Source organism: Camellia sinensis, chromosome 1 (assembly GCF_055761805.1).
Source record: "Camellia sinensis isolate YWXY chromosome 1, ASM5576180v1, whole genome shotgun sequence".
Taxonomy (NCBI): domain Eukaryota; kingdom Viridiplantae; phylum Streptophyta; class Magnoliopsida; order Ericales; family Theaceae; genus Camellia; species Camellia sinensis.
Window position 1 is genome coordinate 236,618,619 of NC_138961.1, and position 19,647 is coordinate 236,638,265.

At 33.4% G+C, this 19,647-nt stretch overlaps 2 protein-coding genes across 4 annotated transcripts; one reads left to right on the forward strand and one right to left on the reverse strand.

Annotated features, from left to right (window-relative positions):
* The first annotated feature begins 299 nt into the window (after positions 1-299).
* On the forward strand, positions 300-9,809 carry LOC114296539 (cyclic nucleotide-gated ion channel 2). Of its 2 annotated transcripts, none has more exons than XM_028240840.2 (8): positions 300-511; positions 638-1,262; positions 6,308-6,523; positions 6,608-6,924; positions 7,518-7,629; positions 8,362-8,598; positions 8,731-8,817; positions 9,167-9,809. In XM_028240840.2, exons 1-8 carry the CDS (start codon positions 477-479, stop codon positions 9,653-9,655), a joined length of 2,118 nt encoding a protein of 705 aa, XP_028096641.2. In that variant the 5' UTR covers positions 300-476; the 3' UTR covers positions 9,656-9,809. The 2 variants fall into 2 exon arrangements, with proteins under 2 accessions (XP_028096641.2, XP_028096642.2); XM_028240841.2 differs by having other exon boundaries at positions 355-511; positions 6,410-6,523.
* A 94-nt stretch (positions 9,810-9,903) lies between these two features.
* On the reverse strand, positions 9,904-15,819 carry LOC114296540 (tRNA/rRNA methyltransferase (SpoU) family protein). Of its 2 annotated transcripts, XM_028240842.2 has the most exons (7): positions 15,198-15,698; positions 14,619-15,114; positions 14,141-14,279; positions 13,840-13,901; positions 11,817-11,955; positions 11,057-11,264; positions 9,904-10,333 (listed from the first exon to the last, which is right to left on the reverse strand). In XM_028240842.2, the coding sequence occupies exons 1-6, from the start codon at positions 15,364-15,366 to the stop codon at positions 11,127-11,129; spliced, it is 1,143 nt and encodes a 380-aa protein (XP_028096643.2). In that variant the 5' UTR covers positions 15,367-15,698; the 3' UTR covers positions 9,904-10,333; positions 11,057-11,126. The 2 variants fall into 2 exon arrangements, with proteins under 2 accessions (XP_028096643.2, XP_028096644.1); XM_028240843.2 differs by lacking the exon at positions 14,141-14,279 and having other exon boundaries at positions 14,603-15,114; positions 15,198-15,819.
* Positions 15,820-19,647: the final 3,828 nt, after the last annotated feature.

A 19,647-nucleotide genomic window follows, 5' to 3' on the forward strand; every position in this document is an offset into this window, starting at 1 on the left:
TCAAAATAAAAAATAGGACTATACGGAAAGTAATTCTTCACTAATAAGACTTAACAGATTAATTAAAAAAATTTAGAATTAATTGAAATATTTGTTTGTAATATAAGATTTATTGATAAATATTCTTAAAAAAAAATCTAATTTCCAAAACAAACCCTTTTACATTACATGACCAATAGTGGACCCAACCCAACCCAAGCTTGATCAGGAGAGCCCCACAAGCGCGACGGTTGCTCGTCCTTTCAGTTTAGGAGACACCCTTCATGTGCAACATGCCAGAAGCCCCCCCAACTCATCACTCACCACAAAACAAACCAATACCATCCTCACACATCTCTCTCTCTCTCTCTCTCTCTCTCTCTCTCTTCTGCACCTATCACCATATCACCTATTATATTCACTTCTCTCTCTATAAAGTTACTTATCTCATTTTCTATCCCTCTCACCTCCATGGTTACTCTCTTCCAAACCTCACCATGCCGTCTATTCCACATTCCTTCTCTCTCCCAAGGTATCCATCCACAACTCTCTCTTTCTCTCTCTACATCAACAATTTTCAAATTCTTTACTCTCGATCTGAATTCTCTTAAATTTATTAATTCATTTCACTTATTTCCATTTTTGTACTAATAACCAGGTGGTTCGGAATATTCCGGCGACGAGTCTCACCTTCCGATGACGACGACAATGACGACAGCCCTATCCCCAATTCAGTCGAATGCTACGCCTGCACTCAGTTCGGCGTCCCGGCTTTCCACTCCACCAGCTGCGACCGGGCTCACCAACCCGAGTGGGAGGCCTCGGCCGGTTCTTCCCTCATTCCGATCCAAAACCGGACCAAAAAGAAAACCGGTAGGACCCGGTCCATCGCCAACCGGAACCCGGTGGGGCCGTTCGGTCGGGTTTTGGACCCAAGGAGCAAGCGGGTGCAGAGGTTGAACCGGGCTTTTTTGCTGGCACGTGGCATGGCCTTGGCCGTTGATCCTCTGTTTTTTTACTCGCTGTCAATAGGGCGTGGTGGTGCGCCGTGCTTGTACATGGACGGTTGGCTGGCGGCAATCGTGACGGTTCTTCGCACGTGCGTGGATGCAGTGCACTTGTGCCACTTGTGGCTTCAGTTTCGGTTGGCGTACGTGTCGAGGGAATCATTGGTGGTTGGGTGTGGTAAACTCGTGTGGGACGCACGTGCGATCGCTTCTCACTACGTGCGGTCGCGCAAGGGGTTCTGGTTCGATGTCTTCGTCATACTCCCGGTTCCTCAGGTCAGTCACATTGCAGATGAGTTGCTATAAATAAGGGGGTTTGGATTGAATTTTTTGGATTAAATTTTTTTGAAAACTTAGTTTTTTAATTTTTGTATTTTATTTTTATTTTTAGTGAATATTTTTAAAATTTTAAACATTTTTTTTTATGTTTTTAGATGCACCTTACTTACATGTATCTAAAAAATAAAAAATTTGTGAAAAAATATTTTAAAATTTTAATAAATACATAAAAATATAAAAAATATATTAAATTATCGTATTTTTTTTTTTTTGTATTTTTGGTGTTTTTACAATTTTTTTACTTTTTAGGTATATTTAAGTTAAGTATATCTAAAAAGTAAAAAAAATTACTTAAAATATTAAAAAAATTTAATAAAAACAAAAAATACGAAAATTAAAAAAGTAAATTTTTTTGAAAAGTGTTTTGAAAAAAACACAACCAAACAAGCTATTTTTACTAGGAGGTGTTTTTTTTTTTTTTGGGATCATATGAAAACTTTTACTAGGAGGTGTTTGATGGAAGGACTAGGGTGTATGATTAGATTCTAATTCATTTGAAATTCTTTATTCGGCGTTTTCTTTGTTTTTTTAGTCCCTCATATATGGAATCTGGTTGAAATCTTTATCTCCATATGTGGAATTATACCGTCTCGGGAGGTGTAAGACAATTTTCATAAGATAATAATCTCATGAGATTAGGTGATAAAATGATCATTTTAACTCTCTATTATTTAATTATGTATTATAATTAGTAAAATTCAATAAAATTTAAATGTCTCAATTTTAAAAAATAAAATAATTTTATTTAACTTTTTATTGATGTTTTATTTATTTAATTTTTTAAAATAATTTTTTATAGATATTTTTATTGATGTTTTATTTTAAAATTTTGTTTATATTTTATTTAATTTCATTATTTAAATTTTAATTGATGTTTTATTTAATTTTATTATTTAATTATTATTATTTTTTAAAATAAATTTATTTAAAATTTTTATTAAAAAAATAATAAATATTTTTATTGATATTTTTATTTTTTTAAAAAAGTAAATTTATTTAATTGTGTAATAAAATAAAATAAAATATTATTTAATCTAGCTAAAGATAATTAAAATATTAACGATATGTTTAATATTGCTATTACTTAGTAAACAATTGAAAAATGGTAAAATAGTTTTTTGCTCATTTATCCTTATCCAGTTCGTCTAACCAAGCATTGGATTCATTAAAAATAGACATCTAATCTCATGAGAAAACAAATAGGGTGTGTTTGTTTGGATGGACTGGATAAGGAGGGATTGTAATTCATTTCACTGTTAGTCCTTGGATACATTGTCTCCGGACTATTTGGTGAATTAGATTTGTATCATATATTTGTTTAGTCATGAGATTAAATGTCTAGATTAGACTATTTTTAATGAATCTAATGTTTGGTTGGACGGACTGAATAATGATAAATGTTCAAAGGACTGTTTTACCCTTGTAATTTATAATTTTTATTTAATATATAATTTTAAATTTGTAATCTATAACTTAACAACACTAAAAAAAATTTAATTTAAAAGGCCATAATTTTTAATTTATTATTTTCAATTAAATTAAATTTATAATTTATATTTTTTTATTTATAATATAATTTTAAATTAACAACACTAAAAAAATAATTTTATTTAATGTATAAATTTAATTTTTTAACAACACTAAAAAAAATTAATTTATATGGTCATAATTTATAATTTATATTTTTTATTTAATATATAATTTTAAATTAACAACACTAAAAATATAATTTTATGTAATATATAAATTTAATTTCTTAACAACACTAAAAAAATTATAAGGCCATAATTAAATTTAATTTATAATTTATATTTTTTTGTTTAATATATAATTTAAAAAAAAATAATTTATAAATGTTCAAAAGACTATTTTATCCTTTTCAATTGTTTATTAAGTAATGGCATAAGGGTAAAATGGGCATTTTACACATTAGTCCCATGGGATACCAGTCCCATAGAAATAATCACACCCTCCCCCCTAGGATACAATAATCAATTATATGAGGGAGTAATAATCCGGAGGGACTATTAATCCGGAGTAAAAAAATTGAACCAAACAATGAAATATTAGTCCGATGGACTAATAGTCCAATGTCATGGAATAATCTCTCAAAACAAACACACTCATACGAGATACACATCTAATCCAACAAAATAGTTCGGAGGATTCATAGTTCCAGAATTTAAGTCCGATGGATTCTAATCCCCCTTTATCCAGTCCGTCCAATCAAACACACCCAACATGAAATAAATAAATAGTAAATATCTAGAGAAAAGTAAAACAATGAGCATACTGGTAACAAATGAGGATGGGTCACCAAGAGTATTTCCATCCCAACTTTTAAATTTGGTATGTCTAATTTTTTTAAAGTTTAGTTGACAAATTGACATATATCAATTTGACATGAAAATTTTTCATTCGATATATCAAATCTATTATTCTATTATTTTTTAAATTTGAACTTTTTTATTTTCTCTTTTATTTTTTAAAAGTGCATGAAGTAGGAACATGTCAAAATTGATATGAAGTAGTGATGCCAAATGACCGTTGAAGTAACACATCATATCTGAAATATCGGGTGGAGATGTTCTAAGATTTTATTGGGTTGATAGATACAAATTCAATATTTTTATGTAATTTAATTATATATTTATATATAGATGATTCTTTCTATGAAAATGATAGTTTTGTCAAATAAATAATTAGTTATTTGGTTTTAAAGGGGAGCTTCTATCTATGCAACATGTTGGTTTCACTCCACTTCTTTCAAAACTTTAAAATTCTAATTTTAATTTTTTTATATTTCTAATATTTCAAATCTATTTTCATCCCTATCTTCACATCTTTTTAAACTCTTCCTTTTCTTCATTTTTTTTTCTCTTTCTAATCTACGGATTTATGGTGACGATGAGAGAGCGATAAGGGGTTGTAGGTAGAGGAGATAGAGGCGGTTATAATTATCTTATGTAATTATGACACTAAATTGATGTCATATCATTTTAATCAAATTAATCATAATTTTTAAATTTTTGTTAATTTATGGAGCTTATTTTGCATTTGTTCTAAAAGATAAAATAAATTTTAAATTATATTTAAGATTCACTTGTTGGTAGTAAAAGTCCATCACAAACAAGTACTAACCGGATATCACACCATCTGGTCCCAAGTGAATGAGCTTAAGCCCAAATATAATATAGACTTTTGCAAGATAATGACATCCTTATGACCATTTTATATAAAAGCAGGGGCGTAGGCGATTTGATTTGGCTTGACTGGGAAAAAAGTTAACATTGAATCAAATCCTTCAACTAATTGCAATCTACAGTTCGATTTTATTAGTTTAATATAAAAGAGAAATCCACGAAATGTTTTGTACAAAATTATAGAATCATGAATTTGAATAAGTGAAGAGAAAATATGAAGGTTGTCTTGTAAATTCGTCTCCCTCACTTTTATTACAGAAGGTATATCTTTGGCCACTTAACTTCTAATATTCAAAGAATTAAAATATAAAAACAATTATTTTTGAAATAGAATGCTTCAGTCAATTCATTTTGTATAAAAATTTCAATTAGTTTTGATCAATCTGTTGGGTTAAACTGATTGTTTTCTACTCCCATGAAACTAAGTTTGGGAACATATAAAATAATTAAAAATTCAACTAAAAATTTCCAAAACAAGAAGGGAGCCATACACTTCTTCTGTAATCAATATATGGGATTGGTACCCTGACAGCTTACGTAGGGGAATATAAAAGTGAGGAATGGCTGTAACCAAAGGACACTAGTTGTTTTACCAAAAAAAAAGAAGAAAGGGACACTAGTTTTGCCCATTAGTCTGGCTGGTCCATATAATTGTATCATTTTGGCACTAGCACTAGCAGCATTGGACCATCAATTTTGCCTTATTATAGTTGTGGGATACTAAATTCAGAAATACTTCTCGAATCTATGTGGGCTTGATAGCTCTTTCAATGTCACCTGAAACAGATAAACAACTCCAGTCAGTGGTGCCGAAATTAGAACTCCGACGGTTCAATCAATTTAGGTTAGAAGTCTTAATATTTTATTTTTCTTAAAGCATAAGTTATTCTCACGTACCTCTCTCCTCAGTCTCCTTCTCCTTTTTATAGAGTCTTTCTCTAGTCTCACTTTCTTATCATGTTTTCTTGAGATGGGACAGCAAGGTTGTCCAATGGGGCCTTTCCAACTAGCCTAGACTACTCGGCTTTGGCTTGCGGATGGTGAGTCCCTAATTCGGCTTTTAAGGTGAATTTCAATATTTACTCAGCTCTCATTCAGCCCAACAGATTTGCCCAACAGGACGACCTAAGATTGGGCCCAGTTGGGTTGGACTTGCTTGGGCCCCGTTCCCCTTCATGGGCTTCTACCAAATTTCGGCTCCCACAATTGTAGTTTTTATATTTGAAATTTGTAGTTTTTAGGCACCGCAATTTCCCTGAACAAAATTTTCTTTGAACAAAATTTGATCCTTTTGTTTTCTAGGACACATTTTCTTTGAACAAAATTTTCATTTGTGAACTATAAATTTTGAAATGGAAGATCTTTAGTGGCAATAGATTTTTGGAAATGAAGAAATCATGTAATATTGCGCTTACAACTCAAGAAATATGTTGGTTGCTCGCGTAGAATGATGTTTCTAGAATTCTCCGCTTGAACAAAATCGTGTTTTGGCCGCTAATTGGAAGCAACTTTAACAATAAATGCAAATCACCAGTAACTTCAAAAAAAATTACCATTCGTTGTGAAAATATAGTTTAAGCATACAAATTCAATTTTGTGGCTTCTATTTAAAGAAAATCACAATATGGGGAAGAAGATCATTTAGGATTAAATGGTTTGATTTTTCAATAATCTTGACAAATAAAACAGTCAAGATCCATGTAGTGGCTTGTGTTTGTAACAATATTTGTTTTTTGTTTTTGTTTTTTTTTGTTTTTGGTTGGATTCGCGTTTTGGCAGGCTGTATTTTGGTTAGTTGTACCGAAATTGATCAGAGAAGAGCAGATAAAGCTGATAATGACAATACTTCTTCTAATCTTCTTGTTCCAATTCCTCCCCAAGGTGTATCACAGCATTTGCTTAATGAGAAGAATGCAGAAAGTCACTGGTTACATTTTTGGCACAATTTGGTGGGGTTTCGGGCTTAATCTCATCGCCTATTTCATCGCCTCTCATGTAAGCTTATCTTAATCGTCATTAACATACACAATAACATCGAAAACTTCTTATGGCACTCTATTAATTCATCCTGTTTTTCAGGTTGCCGGAGGATGTTGGTATGTCCTTGCAATACAACGTGTGGCATCGTGCCTAAGGCAGCAGTGTGACAGAAAAAGCACGTGTAATCTGTCATTGTCCTGCTCGGAGGAGGTTTGTTACCAGTTTCTGTTACTGGCAGATACAGTAGGAAATCCGTGTGGTGGTAACGCAACAACCTTAGTCAGAAAACCATTGTGCTTAGATGTCAACGGACCTTATCCTTATGGGATATACAAATGGGCTCTTCCAGTCATTTCCAGCAACTCTGTCACCATCAAGATTCTATATCCCATTTTTTGGGGCTTAATGACTCTCAGGTAAATGATAATAAGTTTTGAGATCTTGTGTTGTTGCTCGGAAAGATTTGCCACACCACCTGCTTTGTCCAGTTGTTTTATATGCCACTTAAATTTCCCTCTTTTCTCAATACCCAAAAAAGAAGAATAAATTTTCCCCTCTTTTAGCACTCAAATAATTTTTCTTGATCGTTGACATGTGTGAACAGACATGGGATCCTCTGTTCCCAAAATCTCTGTCCCTATATATTCTCAATTGCACAATGTGGTTGGAATCTCAAAACATGATTTGTGCGATCTGTAATGCATTGGAGACAAAATGAGAATTTTGGGATAGAGGATCTTGACCTATTGGAAGAGTCAAGGGACAGAACTTTTTTTTACTTTTTTTACTTTTTTTTTTCTTTTTATCTAGGAAAATTGTTCAAATTTTGTGGGAATTTGAAGTCGCAGAAATTATGTGCTACCATAGCCTAAGAATTCCATGTAGTATATGTTAGATTTCCTCATCCTTGCTTAATATATAAATTTTGGCATGTATTTATATTAGGCCTCTGCCTAATAATGTTGTTGAAAACCCTGCTCAAAAAATATTCCTGGGTGTTTGGTTGCAGCACTTTTGGGAATGATCTTGAGCCCACAAGTCAGTGGCTGGAAATTATCTTCAGTATATGTACTGTGCTCAGTGGATTAATGCTATTCACTCTCTTGATTGGGAATATTCAGGTAACCAATTAAACGTTCACTCCCAGTCCCCATTACTTTCTTCAGTAAGTTATGTGCATTGGCTAAGAATCTTCTGTCCTCTGTTCTCAAATGTGATTTGATTATATATTTATTAATGTCCCAGATAGTTCCTAGAGTGGGCTCAACGAGCCTAACAACATTCAATTGGAGAGAATGAATAATGCTATATGTACCAATTAGGTCTCATTTGGGAAGTAATCGTTTTAGCGTAAAATTCAAAAAGTTATTAAAAAAATCAAAAAACTTTCATTTTCTCTCTACTTTTTGCACATCTTTTCGTAAACAACTAAAAAATCATTCTAAACATATAAATTTTTTTACATCATATTTTAGTCAAAAAGTCAAAAAGTTACTAAAATAGTATGTTCCCAAATGAGACCTTAATATACTAATTAGTATACTAACAGATGATGTGACATAATTTTAGAGGTTTTAGGTATTTATAATTGTATAATAGGCGAGGTCAATAATAATGGCATAATACTAATTGATACACTAATGTGTATATTAATTGGTGCATGTAGCACTACCATGAGAGAATTCATCGCCAATCTTAAAACACAAGAATCTTAAGATATGATATTACTGTTAAGACGAGAATTTAAAGATAAAGAATCGCATGTCATGCATACTATTTTTATTTTTTTTTGAAAACTTGGTTGGGTATGAAACATGGGGGTGTAACATTGGAGAGTGAATTGATTGGAACAGGTGTTCTTGCATGCGGTGATGGCAAAGAAGAGAAAAATGCAACTGAGATGCAGAGACATGGAATGGTGGATGAGGAGGAGACAGTTGCCTTCTCAACTGAGACAGAGAGTGAGACATTTTGAAAGGCAAAGATGGGCTACCATGGGCGGCGAAGACGAGATTGAATTGATTAAAGACTTGCCTGAAGGCCTTCGCCGTGACATTAAGCGCTACCTTTGCCTTGATCTCATCAAAAAGGTAATTATAAGTAGTTTTTTTTATTTTGTTTTTTTTCAAATCTGGAATTTCATCTTGACTAATCTCGGGGGGACGGGGACAGGTAATTTCATGTCCCACATATACTGATAATTTATGTAGCATTGTTGATAGGTACCTCTCTTTCACAATTTGGACGATCTTATTTTGGACAACATTTGCGACCGTGTAAAGCCCCTTGTATTCTCTAAGGATGAGAAGGTTTGAAGTTTTTCCACTCTTATCAAAACTACTAATGCCCAAATTGGCCTGTTTCATTGTGTTTTCATTTTCTTTGTATTCATTTCTTGTTTTTTTTTTTTTTTTTTTTTTTTCATGTTTTTGAAAAACAAAAACAATGAAAAATGTTCATTGTTTTCTTTTTTGTGTGAAAACAATTTTTGAAAATTCAAAAGTGGGTTAATTCAAAAAAATTCTAAAAACATATTGCTAAATAAATTTCTTAGTAATAAAAATAGAAAACAAAAAACGAAAATACAATCAAACGTGTATTCTATGGGAAATTAGTATATCTTTTAGTAATATTAAAATTTTAATGTCTATGGATCAGATTATTAGAGAAGGAGATCCTGTCCAACGAATTGTGTTCATTGTCAATGGACTTGTAGAAAGTAGCCAAAACCTCAGCAAAGGCATTGTAGCCACAAGCATGCTCGAGCCAGGAGGTTTTCTGGGTGATGAGTTGCTCTCCTGCTGCCTTCGGCGCCCATACATAGACCGACTTCCAACCTCCTCTGCTACATTTACTTGTATCGAATCAACAGAAGCGTTTGCACTTGATGCAAACCATCTCCGGTACATCACTGATCACTTCCGGTACAAATTTGCTAACGAGAGGCTCAAGCGAACAGCAAGATATTACTCATCCAATTGGAGAACTTGGGCGGCAGTGAATATACAGTTAGCTTGGCGGCGTTACATGGTGAGGACTAGAGGTCCGCTGAATAATGTGGTGGTGGAAAATGGTGGTAGCGAGCGTCGACTTCGGCAATATGCTGCAATGTTCATGTCACTCAGGCCACATGACCACCTTGAATAAGCAGCTAGAAATTGGCAATTCCTTTTAGTCATTTTATAAAATGTGCCTCGAATGTAAAATAATGTTCATTTATTTTTGGGCATAAAAATGGAGGTGATGTTCCCATCCATTAGCCACTCTGGGAGATTTTATCAATGACGACATTCAAAAACTACTTGGTATTGTTTTAATTTTTTGGTTTTCTGATGCTCAAGAAACAAAAAAAAATAATGAAAAATTTTAAAACATGCCCATCATTTTGATAGCACTTTCTTTTAAACAAAAATGCTAGTATCACATAAATCGCAGGCACATGGATATGGAGTCTACACGGTGGGGTTCCATGTTTGGTTTGTGTTAGAAGCACTTTCTTTTGAAGGACAAGACAGACTCTCTGGCATTACTTCTCACAACCATCATCAACGATTGCTAATATTGTAAACAAACTATTGACACAAAGCCAGTTTTTGCCTCTACACTCTTCTCCGATGTACAGTTTTCTCAACATCTCAGCAGAAAGCAATTTAGATCTTCTGTAGAGGAAAATAATTTCTTGTACATCAAGAATATAACATTGCATCTGCAATACGAACCAACCAGTACTAATTGAATCACATCAATAATTTTTTGTCAATAGAGGAGCAACATGTAATTGTACACTCAGCAGCTACATCCATCCAACTGGACCTCCCAAATCCGCTGTCAAAGCAAATTCCGCTGTCAAATTCAGAAATAACTAGGTACATGTATGTTGTGTATACAAGACTTTATATGCTTCAAAGTTTTCAGTCAGTGGATGAACTCTCTCTCAACCCCCAACAGAAACACTTGATCCTGAATAAAAAAAAAACTACTCCCCAAAAGCACATATTCATAATAAACTAAACATGAAGAACCTTGGTTTTTAGACGAAATTTCCTAGATACCCTTGATGCAGTCCACACTAGGATCAAGAAAGAAAAAAATCCAAGGAAAGATAAAGTTCGGAAATTGGCTTGATTTCAAAGCAAGGCCAGCATGAACCATGCATAGTCGAGTCATTTTAGGTTAAATCTGTCGCTAGAAAGTTTTTAATATTTTTCTTAAAGTTTTGCAAGTCAAGGACATTTTGAAAATTTACAAAGAATATTGAACATGGTCTATAATGGTCGCTAAAATGGGGTCAAATTATTTAATTGTTTTTATTTGGGTTTAAATGGAGTTCACAAGTAAAAGTCAAATTCCTAGAAGTATAGTTTTCTACTTAATAATCCAACAATTAGGTGATATAGGAGTCTTTAGAGTTTATATATATATGACATAGCAAACTGAATGATTGGCCAACAGGTATTATTCATGTCATATGATTACGCCTTAAGCATTATGCTGGTGGACAATTTTTGACAAAACGAGTGAAGAAACTCATCGCAGAGAAAATGATACCTGTATGATGTCCAGAAATCATAGCTTGGAACTATTGTCTGCCCATAGAGTTGGACAGCTAAAGTCTCCATCAAAGCTTTGGCAAGGGTTGGGCTGCCTTCCTCTTTGCAAACTCATGTGCTATGCTAATTGCGCTCTTGCTGTGACGCAGAGAGAATTCCGCTAGTAGGATTTGGCTTTCTTCCAGCGTTAGATCACCATGACGACCCTGTACCATATTTGAAGGATATATTTTCTTTAGATATGTGAAAGTATAATGAAAGGACGAAAAAAGAAAATAACTAAAGAAAACTGAAATATTTTTTATTTTTTATTTTTAATTGGCTATGGAGTGTCCAGATCAAAGCCTGACTAATCCCTAGTGGTATGCAGGCCCTCGGCAAGAAGTTTCCCACAAGTGCACCATGGTTAATTCAAGGAGTTTCCCCCAGTCCGATGGCTCCAAGGAATTGTTAGCACATAAGAGATTGCGATCCCTGAATCTTGGAGGGAGCACACCCCCAATACCCAAGGTCTTGCCACCAGGCCAAACTCTCGAGGTTTAAAGAAAACCAAAATATACATGCATTTTGAAATTCAAATACTAATTCTGGTTCTACAACTATATCAGAATAACGGTCTCTTCAATCTACAAAACTTAATTCAATAACCAAAAATTTTGCATGGTCTGATATCAAGTTAAATCTTCCAAAACAAAGTTTTTTTTTTTTTAAAATATTTTATACTACAAATTGAAAGTACAATAAAATGCAGTTATTACCAGGCGGGTTGTTCTGTCACAAACAGCATGGTGCATGAGAATGCCTGCAGCAACTGAAACATTAAAGGAATCCACCATGCCATTCATTGGAATACTGCAACGCAAATCTGACAACTCCAGAGCCTCATCACTTATCCCCCTACCATTTGGACAGCTCTAATATCAACTAATAATTACAAATTATAAAAGCCATATATGGAAGATTCAAAAAATTCACAATTATGTAATCAGAATTACATTTCTAGTAATACCAGTAAAAACCTTAACCAAATCAATCAATGTGAAAAGTTCTTCAATCAGAAAACATATGCAACGTATTTTGTTGTAACATTCTCAACAAAATATATATGCAGACTTGGATAGCCATATGATGGATAAAGCATCAAATACACTTACTGTAGAACTATATTTAAAGATTGTATATGATATTTCCCTACAATGGCTGATATCTGAGCAAGGAACAGGACAGCTTGTTGAGAAACAAACTGCCATTTTATTTTACAATATTTGGTGATGTCTCCTTAACTAGGTTTCTTATGTGAACATCCTTTCATTTAAATAACCTCCTGATTGTTTCAAACTGCTGTACATTCATTTGTAAGCACGGTCTTGAATGGTGTCATCACAGCTTAAAGCCCCACAAAGCAAAGACAACAAAATTATTAGTTGTAATGCACTTGAATCATATTTTCACTATATGTTTGGGAACCTAGGAGAGAAGAGAAAAGAAATGATTACTTAAGTAATAAGAGAAAAGAAAAGAAAAGAAATGATTGTGATTTCTCTCATTCTTGTTTGGTTAGGTTTCATTAAGAGAAAAGAAAAGAAAAGAAATTATTTTATGTTATATTACCAAAATAACCTTTTTATATTTTTAATCATTTTATTTCTTTTATTTTTATAGGGACAAAATAGGTATTATGAAAATAGTGGTTTCTTTTCTCTCCCAATCTCTCAACTTTTGGAAAGATTGAAAATGAGGCTTATAAGAGAAATAAGTTTCTCTCAATTTCTTTCCATTTCTTCTCATTTCTCTCTACTTAAGTTATCCAAACAAATAAGAGAAATACATATCACTTCATTTCTTTTCTTTTCTCTCCAAATCACTCAATCCAAACATAGTGTAAAATATATATCTTGCTCCTCTATTACATATTAGATAGAAAAAAGAAAAAGTGCAGATAAAAATATTTTGGGTGAATTACATTAATAGTCTCTATAGTTTGAGGTTTGTGTAACTTTAGTCCCTGACTTTTCAATTGTAACACATTTGACCCTGAATTTTGAATCTTGTTTCAAATAAAGACAATTGAAGATATCATTAGATTTTTCAAGGGTAAAATCGTCAATTTGATAAAATATAAACTAATTTGATAAAAATAAATGTCAAAAAATATTTTTGAATTTTTAAAAATTATTTCTACACACTAAAGATAAAATTATGTAAAATTGATAAATCTTTTAGACATTTATTTTTTTTTACTAAATTAATTTTTATTATGTGTTTAGATGATAATCATGTAAAATTAATTTTTAAAAATTAATCATGTAATTTTTATTAATTTTGATCAATTTTACATAATTTTATCTTTAGTGGCTAGAAATAATTTTTAAAAAATTAAAAATATTTTTTTGACACTTATTTTTATCAAATTAGTTTATATTTTATTAAATTGACGATTTGCCCTTGGAATTAAACAATGACATCTTCAATTGTTCTTATTTGGAACAAGATTCAAAATTCAAGGTTAAATGTATCACAATTGAAAAGTCAGGGACTAAAGTGACACAAGTCCCAAACTACAGGACCGTTAGTGTAATTTGCCCAAATATTTTTGATAAATTACAGCACTTAGTAAAAACCATGGCAATTGATGCAACATACATGTGACTATCTTAGGATCAAGTAGATGAAATTATTCATACTCTATATTTGGTCAACATTTTAGATTTTAGCCAACAAAATTGCCATTTCGAACAATGAAACTACATCTGTGAACAGACCATGAGATAGAGAAAGTACCTAGTTTCGTTTCCAACAACTATTGCTGTTGGGCATGACCAATCCATATCAAAAATGGAAACCTTCACAGAGAATAAATAGTCAGTAATGTACATTTTGTAGCTGTTATACTTATACATATAGCATACAGCAGAAACAAATTAAACTAGTACATAAAATAGCAGCAACTTAGAAACTAAGAAGTTTAGGATCAGCAATTATTGTCCACCGAAGACCACTGTCAAGCACAGTAACTTATTGGCTTCTCCACTATTCTAATTCTTTTAATGAAAATTTCCACAAGGGTAGAGCTGATCAATACCGCATCTATTCCAACATGAGTTGTAGCAATGCGATAACCCCGGGATTTCAAAACCTTAAAGCAGTCCTGGGTAGACTTCCAAAGTTCAATATCTAACCATTTCTCAGCTCCCTTACTAACATGGCGATTGTCTCTGTACCTGCAACAAGGATGCAGATGACATTGGGAAAAACTTAGTAGGTCAAAGCTTCTCACAATTTAGAATGGTTCAATGGAGAATCACTAATGTGCTTCCCATCCACACTTTGCAAATTAAGGCATACTAAAGTTTAAAGGATTACATTAATTGGCAATCATCATGCAAATAATGGAGAACATTTCACAAACTTCAAACAATGGATAACATATGCTTCGTTTATTGAATTGAATTATGCATTTTCAATCTACTGAAATTACACATATAAGCATTGCAAACATACAGTATTCAAACAATTGGGCATTCAAAATCAAAAGCATTTTCACCTCAAACCATGTGCACCTTTTGGAGCTGTCACACGAAACCACATGAACCGACTGAAACCCTAGCGCATCGGCAGACCGAAACGCAGCCGAAACATTCCCAAAATCATTCAAACCTTCAACCACCAAACAGACAGAATAGCTCCGATTCTTCACAGCATTCCTAAACCTCTCCTTCCTCGTCTCCATTATATAGGGATTCAGAGCTTCCAACACTTGACCACTACTCAAAACTGTACCTCCCGCCTTAAACGTATTCAGATAAGGAAACCAACGCTTCGGCTGAGTAAATTGAGCTCCATTCTCAACTTCAGGTCTGCGTTCCATCTTCATCAATCTCGAAACGTCATCCTTGTTCGATAGCAATTCTTCCACAGTGTCTTTCGACGAGTCCTCTGGTGGTTCTACGACCAAATTCGAAGTAACTGTCTCGTCGTCATTGCAATCAATAACGGCTCTTTCAACGCAACCGTAACATCTTGAGGGAGGCTTGTAAGGTCCAAGATCTCTAAACCCTAGGCGTTAAAAAGACACTATATGAGGAAAACGAAGATCTACAAAGATATACATATATAGAGAGAGAAGGGGGTAGTTTTACCTCGATTTCGTGAGGAGAGAGATGAGAACCAGAAATTGGAGGAATTGGTGGAAGGGATAGAAAGAGGGTGTGGTAGAGAGAGTGAAGAGAAGCTAGGTCCATTGTTGATACGAAGATTGAATTCCAGAAAAGAGAAAGATGAACGAGCTAGGGTTTTGCAGGCGCTCATTGCGGAGAGAGATGATGATGAGGATGGCGATTGAAGAGGATAAAACGGTGTGGCGGCAGAACCCTAAACGACACCGTTTGCCTGGAAACATTTACTAGAAAAAATTACAAAAATTCTGGATTTTTAATTTTTGCATATAAAACCCACACTATTTAACATGTTGCAGTTTATGCCCTTCATTCATCTCGTTAGAGCTTTTGGCTTTGGGAAAAAAAATCTGTTGGAAGGAAATAGAGAAAGGTAGTAGAGGTGTGGAGGAGAAAAATATGCATAGGAATGGCAATAAGATAGTATGCAGCTCGATTTGTAGTTTTTTGTCTCTGTCCTGTTTTTGTTCCTTAATTTATCAGACACGCGATTATAAACAAAAATTTATCAGAATGAGGTGGGAAAAATCAAGGAAGCAACTGAGGTGGGGAAGTAAGGGAATAATTTGTTACTTTTAAGGGTGATGGCACTAATAAAAGAATGGTATAAAATATAAAAGAACAACTCCTTTTTAAGCCTTTGGGCGGTAGCGCAGTTGGCTTGGGACCTTTTGTTGTGTGTATCTTGATTTAAATAGTGCTTGGATTGAAGGGTAAGTGCAAACTCCTAAGTTATAATTTCTCATAATTTCGTCACGAGTGTTACCTTATACTTGCAAAAACATGTGAAGATTTTCTTATTAAAAAAAAACTTCTCTTTCAAGAGTGATGGCACTAATTATATTTACAAATTAAATTGTACGTAGGTATATTTAAAATTTATTTATTTAATATCATCAAGGGCAAATTTCACTTTATTCCTGTGTTTTGGACCGGGTGTGGTTTACTCTCATGACATTCAAACATCACCCCATAACTCTCATGTGGTTTGTGAACTAAAACGTACACTAAGGCCTCGTTTGATAAGTAACTGTTTTAGCCTAAAAGTCATAAAGTTACTAAAAAAGTCAAAAAGCCTATAGCCTATATCAAAAAATCAAAGATTTATTTTTCTCTCTACTTTTTGCACATCTTTTCGTAAAAAGTCAAAAATTCACCTCAAACATATTAGTTTTTTTTACTTCATATTTTAGTCAGAAAATCAAAAAATTACTAAAATAATCTGTTCCCAAACGAGGCCTAACTTTTGTTCACAGAAGTTATAAATTGACAATTATACCTTTATCTTCATCTTCTTCTTCTCTTTCTCCATTTCATCTTCTTCATATGGTGTTCAATGCATAGCAATCTTATTTGGTGTTCAATGATTAGCAATCATATATACATATATATACGGGTAAAACCCAATTGAACTGCACAAATAGAGTGTTTGATGAGCAAACTCTACACACACACAAACACACAAACAAAACCCAAAGGATCAAAGTTGCTGCACTAACAGAGAAGATTAACTCTGTGATAGCATTTTCTTCTGCAAGTTCAAATCTTTTCCTTATTCCACTGTTAGTAAAATACCAAATGAATCCCAGTATTCAGATCAATACATTCAACATATATTCACACTCCCATTTTGCCGAAAATGAAAAGACATTGAACTTTTTCTTAATCAAACTACGAAACAATAAAGATTAAAGACTGAATCGTTGAGGAAAAGAAAACCATGACACAAGTGAAGACCCATAAGGGAAAAAACAAAACATAGAGAACAAATGCACTAAAAAAATGTCAAATGAATGCTGAACTGATATGTGATGATCAAATTTAAAGATAAAACGGATATGTGAACTGGGTTTAATAAAAAATATAAATTGGGTTTGTCTGCACCATGTATCTTTGTATAACAATGTTCTCTCTCCTCTCCTCATCCACCCATATCCATGATCAAGAAAATTATATGTATATATGTATATGTATGTATGGATTGGATTTGATATATATATATATATATATATGTACACATGATCAAGATGGAAGGAAGAGTAGAGCTGCTAATGGTTGAAAAATAGAAATAGGAAAAGAATGACATTCTTTGTAAATTTGAAGAGATATAAAGGGTATTTTCGTCATAAAAATTGGCCCACTCTCTATAAAGGCGCTTGACTTTCACACTTCGCTGTCTTAGACAGAAAAGTTTACCATGCGTTTTAGTCTACAAACCACATGGGAGTTATGTGGTGATGTTTGAATGTCAAGGGAGAAAATCGCATCCAACCTAAAATACAAGAAGTAAAGTGAAATTTGCCCTATAATCAAAGCCGAAATAAAGGAAATGAGGCTCCCTATTTTCTTATCAAGGTGAGAAGACTCTCACGAACTAAGTGAAAGCAGGACAAATTGTCATCATTAAAAATAACTCCTATTACAAGAATCTTGCAAAGCATTGTTAATTTGAAAATATCTACATAAGAGATTGGCTTCTTTCTAGGTCGAAGTTAGACGGAAAGGAATAGTCCAAATTTTAGATGTACGCCTTATTGTCAATTTTTTTTTCTTCTAAATTAATGGTTTATACTTTATTTATCTATTAACTTATTAAATATTGAGTCAGAGTTTTTTATTTGGATATAAATAAGCCAATAAAATTTCACTCCAAGTTCACACCAAGTATATTCATGAATGACGGCGTACAATTGTTACAAAACATAACAACCAAACACTCAAGGGAAAAAAAAAATTGAAACAATTATTACTCATATTGCATGAATATGATGTACAAAGGACAAACAAAAAAAAAAAAAACAAAATAAGGAAAATAAAAACAAAAACAGAGAGCATGACCAAAAGAAAAGAGAATGTAATAAAATAGAATAGAAATTATTTCATAAATGTATGAATATATATATCTATATCTAAAGAACATTACTAAGGTTCAACCATTCTTTACATGAAGTCTCTCTTTAGTGAGTCTTTACAAGTGAGGACTATTTGCACCTGTTGGTCTGGTTCAACCAGTTTGAACTTTTTAGACCGCTGGAAATTGACTGGAGGAGCACTGTTTTCGGACAGAAAAAATTAAATTCAAATTTGAATTAATTTTGTTTAGAAAAATCATTTTGGAAAAAATTTAAATAAATTTTGTCAAAAAAATTAATATTATAATCCAACCCACAATCCGCACCTTGTACCTCACACTCGAACCGACCTGGCTCGGCCCGACCCGGCTCTGCGGGACGGCAGCGACAGCAACATGGGCGTGTGTGGTGGTTTGAGCCAAGGCTCACTTTGTCCATAACTCCTCCTTTCTATAAACTTGGGGTGCCGCTTGGGGCCCAACCCAAACTTGTACACCTAGAACTTATATACTCACAAAAGCTCACTTAAAGTTTCAATGTGGGACAAGCCTTACAAGGAACGTCACATTTTATTCTTTAATTGTCTATTCCATGAACCCGAAAACAACGTCAACTTTCCATTCACTCATAAATGGTTTTGACGAACTGTTTTTACCGTGTAACTTGTCATGCAGCAAACTTGGGGTGGTTTGAGCCAATGCTCACTTTGTCCATAACTCCTCCCTTCTATAAACTTGGGGTGCCCCTTGGGGCCCAATCCAAGTTTGTACACCTAGAGCTTATATACTCATAAAAGCTCACTTAAAGTTTCACTTTGGGACAAGCCTTATAAGGAATCCCACATTTTATTTTTTAATTGTCCATTTCATGAACCCGAAAACGACGTCAACTTCCCATTCACTCATAAATGGTTTTGATGAACCGTTTTTACCGTGTAACTTGCCATGCGGCAAACTTGGGGTAGTTTGAGCCAAAACTCACTTTGTCCATAACTCCTCCCTTCTGCAAACTTGGGATGCCCCTTGGGGCCCAAACCAAGTTTATACACCTAGAGCTTATATACTCACAAAAGCTCACTTAAAGTTTTAATATGGAACAAGCCTTACAAGGAACCCCACATTTTATTCTTTAATTGTCCATTCCATGAACCTGAAAACGACGTCAACTTCCCATTACACTCATAAATGGTTTTGATGAACCGTTTTTACCGTGTGATTTGCCATACGACAAGGAACACTTAATCTTTTTGGACCCACCTCAAAAGACGTATGGACCCCACTCAAATTTAGGTTCAAAGTTAGCCCAAAATAAGCCTATAAAAAATCATAATTCCAAGAATCCCCTACATCAATGGAATTTGACAGAGAGAAAATACAACAACATGATCTAGTTACAGAAAGTTCAGAAAGTTCAGAAATTAGAAATATTCTGCAAATGATAGGTAGCTTTTGGCTTTGAACCTTCCCTTGCGAGACATTATCGGATTTGCTAGCTAACCAGTGAACATGATGTCTTGGACTGTTCAGCCATTTGTGTAAACCAAGACAATAGAACTCACACAG